The sequence below is a fragment of the Zingiber officinale genome, chromosome 9B, assembly GCF_018446385.1.
Source record: "Zingiber officinale cultivar Zhangliang chromosome 9B, Zo_v1.1, whole genome shotgun sequence".
NCBI lineage: Eukaryota > Viridiplantae > Streptophyta > Magnoliopsida > Zingiberales > Zingiberaceae > Zingiber > Zingiber officinale.
In genome coordinates, this window is record NC_056003.1 from 6,187,811 (window position 1) to 6,195,534 (window position 7,724).

The 7,724-nt window shown below is 43.3% G+C and overlaps 1 protein-coding gene and 1 pseudogene across 1 annotated transcript; both read right to left on the minus strand.

Annotated features, from left to right (window-relative positions):
- Window positions 1-675: 675 nt before the first annotated feature.
- LOC122024450 lies at window positions 676-2,157 on the minus strand (annotated as a pseudogene).
- A 2,350-nt stretch (window positions 2,158-4,507) lies between these two features.
- LOC122024449 (protein SOSEKI 2-like) lies at window positions 4,508-6,884 on the minus strand. Its single transcript, XM_042583081.1, has 5 exons — window positions 6,507-6,884; window positions 6,360-6,429; window positions 6,166-6,278; window positions 5,325-6,078; window positions 4,508-4,926 (listed from the first exon to the last, which is right to left on the minus strand). Exons 1-5 carry the CDS (start codon window positions 6,757-6,759, stop codon window positions 4,824-4,826), a joined length of 1,293 nt encoding a protein of 430 aa, XP_042439015.1. The 5' UTR covers window positions 6,760-6,884; the 3' UTR covers window positions 4,508-4,823.
- Between the last annotated feature and the right edge of the window lie 840 nt (window positions 6,885-7,724).

The following is a 7,724-nucleotide window of genomic DNA, read 5'->3' on the forward strand; positions in this document are numbered from 1 at the left end:
GAAGTCAAGGTTGAGAGCATGGTAATAAATTATCAGGAACTACGTCCTCACTGACTTAGGTGGGAAGAAGAGAAAAGACACGAAGACAAGTGACATGGAGATTCTCTTCTAACAACTATATAATATATAAGCACCTTAGATGGTAGCTTATATGTGCGATGGTCTTTTGTTTTCTAACTAGCAGAGGTGACTCTTTCATAAGTTTTTCTTCTTCTTCCTTTACTTGTTCTCTCCATCGATCGCTAATTTAAACATCGGAGGGGCCATGCCAGAGCAGCCAATTTGACTCTCCGATGTTACTTTCTCATATTTACAAAGCTATATGGAAAAGGAGAGCTTGTGGAGGAGGACCCGAGCAAGTAGAAAAAGGAGTCATCACTAAAAAAAGCAAAGATGCTCCTACAAGGGTCTAAATGGCAGAATTTAGGCTTAAAACTTGACGGTTATGGGTTCTTGTAACAATGTAGATTTTGAAATTCCACACGTGCGGCCACTGACAGAACCTGATTCTAAATCTCTAGTCAAAACTCATGACCACTTAAAATTTGAGTTGATCCTGTGTCACCTTATCAAAGCTTTGAACTTGAGCTGCAAGGCTTAGTTATTTCTCTCCCACAAGTAACTTCTTAGCCAAAGACAATGCACAAAATTCTCAATTCAGAAAGTTCTCAAAAGTTTATAGTAATTAAACAACAGTCTAGACCTTTTAATGCAGATATATATCATACACGGCAGAGATTTTAGCAAATCACAAATATACACAAATGAGAATTGCAAAGAAGATGACAAACTACATGGTTTTGCTTCAAAAAAATCAGCAAACCATGAGGTTTTCCTGCATTCAACTGCAATAATTTCTACTAAGGAGAAGAAGAGGCCATGCAAATGTCTAAAACACCATTTGCAAGGAGCCACCGAACCACAAACCGATGCTAATCGGTGGAGAGAATGGAGTCCCAATCGATCTCCCACGACGGATATTTGCGCAGCACAAAGCTTTCCGACTCGTCCCACGGCGCCTCTGTGAAGTCCAGGTGCTGCATCGCTGACCCAGCTGACGACGACTCGCCGCCTTCGTCCGACGAAGAGTTGGATTTGTTGTCCTCCATGCTGCCCTCGCTGGCCACCGGGCAAGACGGAGAGGCTTCCTGCTTCCTGATGCTCCCCAGGGTCTCGCATATGGCCTGGAGCTTGCCGTCCACTGCGGGGTGCAGGGGCGGCCCCAAGTGCGCCCCGCCGCGCCGGAACTCTGGGAAATTGAGCCTTGCGCCGTCGCCGCGGAGCCTTGTCGTAGGCCAAGGCGGCCTCCTCTGCTGTGTCGAAGGTGCCGAGCCACAGGCGGGTGCGGTTGCGGGGAAGGCGGATCTCCGCCACCCATTTGCCCCAGTGCCGCTGCCTGACCCCGCGGAAGAGCTTTGCAGGCTTCGGCGATGACGCCGCGCGCTTCATGGGTTTTGGCTGGGGAGCGATCGGGGGATTCCTCTGGTTCCCGTGGTGGAATTGAGCCTGGATCTGGTGGATTTGAGCAGGGGAGAGGTAATTGAACGCGACCGAGTTGGCGTTTTGAGGAACCATCTCGGAGCCGTATCCAACAGGCATGGACAGATCGAAACTACTGTTTGGAGAAGGATAGAAAGAGGAGAAACTCGAGGAGAGTGGATCAAGGGAGGAAGAAGCTTCAATAAAAGGCCCAACCTCTTCTCTCGATGAATCCGAGGAGGAGAAAACTAGCAGACTACTGTACGAATCCATGGCTGTCGCCATGCCTGATCTGTAACGCAAAGCTACTGCTTTTCCTAAAACAATTAACCTACTGAGGCGGAGAAGAAGCTAACAAGCAGCAGATCGCGAACAAGAAAGAGATCGAGAACGAGAACTAGCGCTAAAAAGTAGATCTTCCGATCAAAAAACAAAGAAAACAAACGATCGAAATCAACCTGAGGGTTTGAAAAAGCCCTCTTTCAAACTAAACCTGGATCTGATGGTACAGAAACCAGAAAGGGAAAAAGAAAAAAAAAAAGTAAGAAAATTAACGATTAGAGATCGAAGAAGGCGGAATCAGATTAGGGATCGAACCTTTTCTTACACGCGAATGGATCTCTCAGCTCACCGATGGGGTGGGCAATGGTGTTTTTTTTTTCTTCGCTCGTTGGTTTCTCCCTGGTGAAATGGAGACCGGTTTTAGGTATTAATAGGGATCCTACTCCCCCTTTGGCGAATGGATAGACGCCACGTGTACTATAACTGCGATCGTCGCGGGAAGCAACGGCTGATTAGTCAGGACGCGTGTCGTTACTCCGTTGGATTTTTGATTGGCCGACGAAATTCGATTGGCTTTTAAATCGACAGTTGTCGATTTGTTATTGGGACGCTGGCGGTTGGATGATCCTAGTGACATTGAAGACTAAGTTGTGGAAGCTAGATGGCGAAACTTGATTGGTTGAAGTTTTTAAGGAATAAATCATTGAGGCTTTGGGGTGAGTGAGGTGGTCAAACAATGGATGATTAACGAAATATTTTATGTATACATTTTAAAATTTATTTTTTTTGTTAAAAAATTATTATTAAATTTGTTTGGCATCTATTAGTGAAGTTTGAAGTCTTTACCGGATTAGTTGTTACTTCAAAGGAAAAGTAGTTCTTTTTGACAAGCCAAGCAACAAGGTTAGAGTGAGAAGAATGAGATCACAGCCGCTAGTTTTCCATCCGGCGGCTGAGATGGTGTGGATTGCAAGGCAGAGGAGGGAAGTTACGTACGGTTGGTTGCTTGTTGGGAGAAGCTCCAAAATTGAGTTGTCTTTTTTAGGTCTTTTTTGCCTTCAAGTTATGTCTATAAAGAAATGAATGATAAGGCAAAAGCAACAAGCTGATAAGAAAAACATATAAATATTTTATATGTCAAGACTCAAAATAAGGTTCGGACAGAATGCAAAACCAAACAACACAATAACATATCAAAATGTCGCACAATAATAGTTACTTATTGTTTTTCTAGGATTACTGTCCTTTCTTGGAATTGTTGGTGCTATCATAGTTAATTCTCTCCACCTCCTCTATTTTTACACATTTGGTAAATTCGAAAGTACAGTGGCTCCTCATAATGGCCCAACTATCCTAATAGTTCGAGCGCTAATTGCCCTATATGGAAATTGAACTTGGATGAATGAAAATATTATTCTGCCTCTTATTGTTGCACCATGTCTGGGGACCTCTCCTCTATAGAGAGGTTTGGAAGTGAAGCCAAGTAAATTTGCATCTAGATGATGTTCTATGTAAGAAGGTCAACCCTAGTACATCAATTTTAGAGCGTTTTGATGGATAGATTGAGGTAGGGTTCCTTAAGTCAGGTGAAATTCAAAGTCTACTGATATCACAGTTAAAGTAAAAAAAAAAAGGTTAACTCTTGAAGTCAACACAGTCAATCGTTGCGACTAAGAGATCATCTGATTGACCCAATGAATTGATCGGACCATTGGGTCAAGAGATTATCTGATTAGACCATCAGGTCAGTCGGATGCCAAACCTCTCAAACGAATCAACACTCTCTAAGGCCAAAATTTCTTTAAGACAACACAACATAATAGCTCAATCGAGCAGTTCAGTCAATCGGAACTACGGTCCGATAGGACAGAATGAACGCTCGGTCCAATTGAATTTTTTGGTTAAAATCAATAGGTCGAGTAAGGGGTGAGTCCTCGACGATATTCTATATGTTCGATCGGCCAAGCGATTGTCGACCGTGTCATGACAAAAGCCATGTCGATTTGCTAGGTAAGCAGGTTGTGGGCCCCCCAGCCCAAAGATCTCATATCGAAGGACAATGAATATTTTATATGCAAGTTGTACATCAGAAACTTCTTCTTTGCCAAACACAAAGATTACAGATCCATTTTGAAAAAAATGTCAAAGTTTTTTTATGGTCTGTTTTTTTCTGGAATCACTTTGAAATTTATGCATAGACAAATAGTAATTTTCACTATTTATTTATACTATTCATCATCTTCTACCTATCATTGATTTGAACGTTGGAGGATCTATACCAGGACCTCTTTCCTGACCCAATCACTAATGCTCCTTTTGATACGCGGAAGTGCTTCTTCAAATGAGGTTTAATTTCGAATTCTGTTTTGGATTGCACCCCTTAATTTGTGTCTAAAATTGGAGGCAGTACTACAAGTTTAGCGATTTGTGTATGCGGAGTGGCAAAGAATAACACACTAAAGTTACTTCCAAATTTGACTAATGATTAGAGTGGCAAAGAATCCGATGAAGCAGGACAAACGAGTGGTAAAGAGTCCAAGTAAATTAAGCCAAAGATTTGTTTAGAAACCCTAAAAAAGACAAAAACAGAGACACTAGATTGATGCTTAAAAAAGAAATGAAAATTCAAAACAGAGAGACTATTTAGAGACCCTTCACGTGATAGAGTCTCTATGTCCACAACATACGGCCCTGCAAATCTGCAATGCAAATCCAGTAAGGAAAAAAACAAACACTTCCCAAAGTAATTTATATATATATATATATATAAAGCAAGATAATAGCTAATCCACACAAGAAACCTAAGACCCAGCACAGACTTACTAAACGCAGAATCCACAGTAGAATCCACAGAAAGCTTTTCCATATTCTCAGGCTCAGACCAACTTTTTCATTAAATGCCACACTACTCCTCATCTCACTGCATGCCAGCCACAATAAAGTGCAGTGGCACTGCACACAAACACAGACAAATTCCGCGGGACCTTTTTCAGTATGATCAATTCCATGCTGCGTCTTCCTCCTCGATTAATTGAAAGCTGCTACTGTTGCTGCCTCTGCCATTACTGTTGCTTGCCAGAGCACCTCCTCCTCCCTGGAATGCATTTCCCTTTCGCTTCCTTCCCTGCTCTCTCCTCCTCTACGCCGATCCCCACCTTCGAGCTTCTGCAATATCAACAATATTTTTTATTCTTCTAAAGTTAAGCTTTCAAAAACAGTGAAAAAGAGAGTTAAAATTTGCTTTCCAAAGCCGAAACATAGCTGTGGGCCGAAGCATCGCTTCCAGAACGTGCAGCTTGTTTTTTTTTTTTTTTAAACTTTCAGAAGGACTATTTTGCATGCAAACAGTGAATCAATTTGCAACAGTAGATTTCTCATAAAGCTGCTATGTGTAAATATAGGAAGAAATTTAGAGTTCCTATCAGTTTTATTTAATTTTTTTCAGTTTACTCTCAAAACTTTGATCTCAGAATACTGATCGAAAGAGAAAGTCTCGTTATCAAGGAATTCGGTTAATGTTATGAAGATTGAATTTAGGCAAAACTTGAAGTGTAATAATTAACCTTTCTTCATTGTAAGAGGATGATTTCTGGAGGATAGGCTCCGGCGGGCCGCCACCTCTGCTTCCCTCCTCGACAATGCTGCCGCTGAAGTACTCCTTGTCTTCGACGAGGGGGTGGCAGTAGCGAGGGTTCTCCGAGTAGCACCGCGATGACTCGTCATCGTCTGCCGCTCGGGCCGTGAGTCGACTAGCCGCGCTGTGACGCACGCAACCGGCGGAAGCTGCGGCGGCGTCCGAGGCTGAGTTGGCGGCCGCCGACGCCGCCTTTATTGCTCCGCTGTTCTGGGTGCTTCTTCCCTTGAGCGCGGCCGAGCCGCAGGCGATCAGTTGGAGCAGGACCGAGTTGCGCGACAAAACCGGTTCCGGCGCCGGGTCGACGTCATCGAACCTCTGAGAGACGCCGCCGCAGGTAGCTGCGGCGGGGTAAGCTTGGTTGCGAGGCTTGTCCGAGGAGGATGACGACGGAGGGGAGGAATCATCGAGGGGAAGCTCGGTGGGAGCGTGGTGGCGACTCGCTCGAGCCGCCGTCCGGCAGTCGACTCCCTCCATTTCCTCCGTCGAAACCCCGCAGGTACGACGCGAGTATCCTACGCGCATATTCTCACCGACGGTGCGCTTACCCACCACCGTCTCCTCCTCTGCTCCTTGCTCCATATCCTCTGCGTCATCGTCGTCGACAAATTCCAAATGAAGCTTCCGAGGCGCCGGAAGTGCTTTTATCTGCCTGCTGCTCGCCGGAATAGGTTGGAAACGATCTACCATTTCCCAATTCCAAGTAAAATCGATCAAAAATTATTCAAAAAACTCTGAATTAATCATCTCTAAAATCAGGAGGAAGAGACCGTAAGCGCCGGGGAAGATCTCAGAGCCTTTGAGCACGTACTCGACGCCGTCGGCGGGGTAGATTATATCATTCTCGGCCAAGTCATTCCACACGTACCCATTCTTGTAGCTCCTTTAAAGATCAGTGACAATATCAAAAATAAAATAAAATCACAGACGCAAATAAGCAAGCACTGAAACAGGGATTGACTACCTCTTGCAAGACCAGGAGAAGAGCGAAGGCATGCCTTTGCCTCTGAGAAGAGTTAATCTTTCAATCACATCTATTGCAGAAGAGAAGGGGTCAACGTGAGCTAAACGAGGAGACTAAAATGGAAGAGGAAGGAGGTAACTGATGGACCTTTGAGGCGGAGGTGGTGGTTCGGGAGGTAAGGGAGCTCGATGAAGTGGGGGTGCTCCAATTGGCCATTCCTGCAGAGGTAGTAAACAACTTGAAGCTTACGGAGAGGCCTGGCGAACCTCTGCTGCGGCAACGGGCGCGGCGGGGGCGGCGGAGGTTGCTGCTGCTGGGCGTAGGCGAGTTTGGCTCGGTCTGGACTCGACTCCCTGCTACTTAATAACCGGCGCCTGCCTCTTCCACCATCGACTTCCATGGTCGCGAAGGAAACAGGACGGGCGGCAAAAGGTGGAGTGGGAAAGGTCCGGGACGATGTTAGAGAATGAGATCGATGGAGGTGAAAGCAACGTGTCGGGGAGGAAGATCGTCCCCTTTGCTCCGCATCGCAAACTCAAATCCTGTTCCGTGTTATTTATATCAGTTTTCAAGTACAGAGCGACACAGCGTGAAACGTGAATATGATTTTTTCTTTTAATTTTTCTTTCAATCCTGTGGGACAGTTACGGAGGCTGTGGTTTTTTATTTTGTTTTTTTATAGAAGTGAATATGATTCTTTTACGAGAAAATAATCCATTTACCCCTGTACTTTTTGCATTTACGTTTTACTCCTATAACTTAAAATATTATATTTTACACTGCATAATCAGCACAGTGAAATGGTAAAGTCAAATATGTCATTTAATAAATTAGCTTATAAAAACAGTAATGGACCTCGCATTTAAAATTATGAAAAATTTAAAATATAAATTTAACTTTTAGATTTTCTATTTGTTTTTATTTTATCCTCCCTGTTAATGACTGTGTTATTTTATTAAGAAAAAAAATATGATACTTCTACTTTAATAGCTCTCTTACGAGTTTTTCATATCATTCAGAGAGAATTCAGTAAGAATCTTAATTAATAAGTGTATGGACGGTCTATAAAGATGAAATCTTTTATCGAATTTCATTATTTCCATATTCTTCAGTTCAAAGAACCACATCAATATGATAATACATTTCAAAAGTCAATACTATAGTGTTGATTTTCAAAATATAATATTGGTATTGATTTTTAATCCTATATGAAATCGATAGAGATGATGCACTGAACAAATGACTCTGTTGTTGATTGGAAGAAGACTCTGAGATGGAGAAAAGATGACACCGAACACTCCTTCATGCATACACCGCAAAATGAGCAAAGGAAAATGTTAGAGCGAAAACCATGAAGAGAATCTC

What these genes read in the sequence shown, in the direction of transcription:
- LOC122024449 (XM_042583081.1), bottom strand. Translation starts at nt 6,759, where the DNA reads ATGGAAGTCGATGGTGGAAGAGGCAGGCGCCGGTTATTAAGTAGCAGG. An exon ending in TTCTCCTGGTCTTGCAAGAG is followed by an intron (nt 6,279 to 6,359) that starts GTAGTCAATCCC and finishes TGATCTTTAAAG; the next exon opens with GAGCTACAAGAATGGGTACG. An exon ending in GATCTTCCCCGGCGCTTACG is followed by an intron (nt 6,079 to 6,165) that starts GTCTCTTCCTCC and finishes GGGAAATGGTAG; the next exon opens with ATCGTTTCCAACCTATTCCG.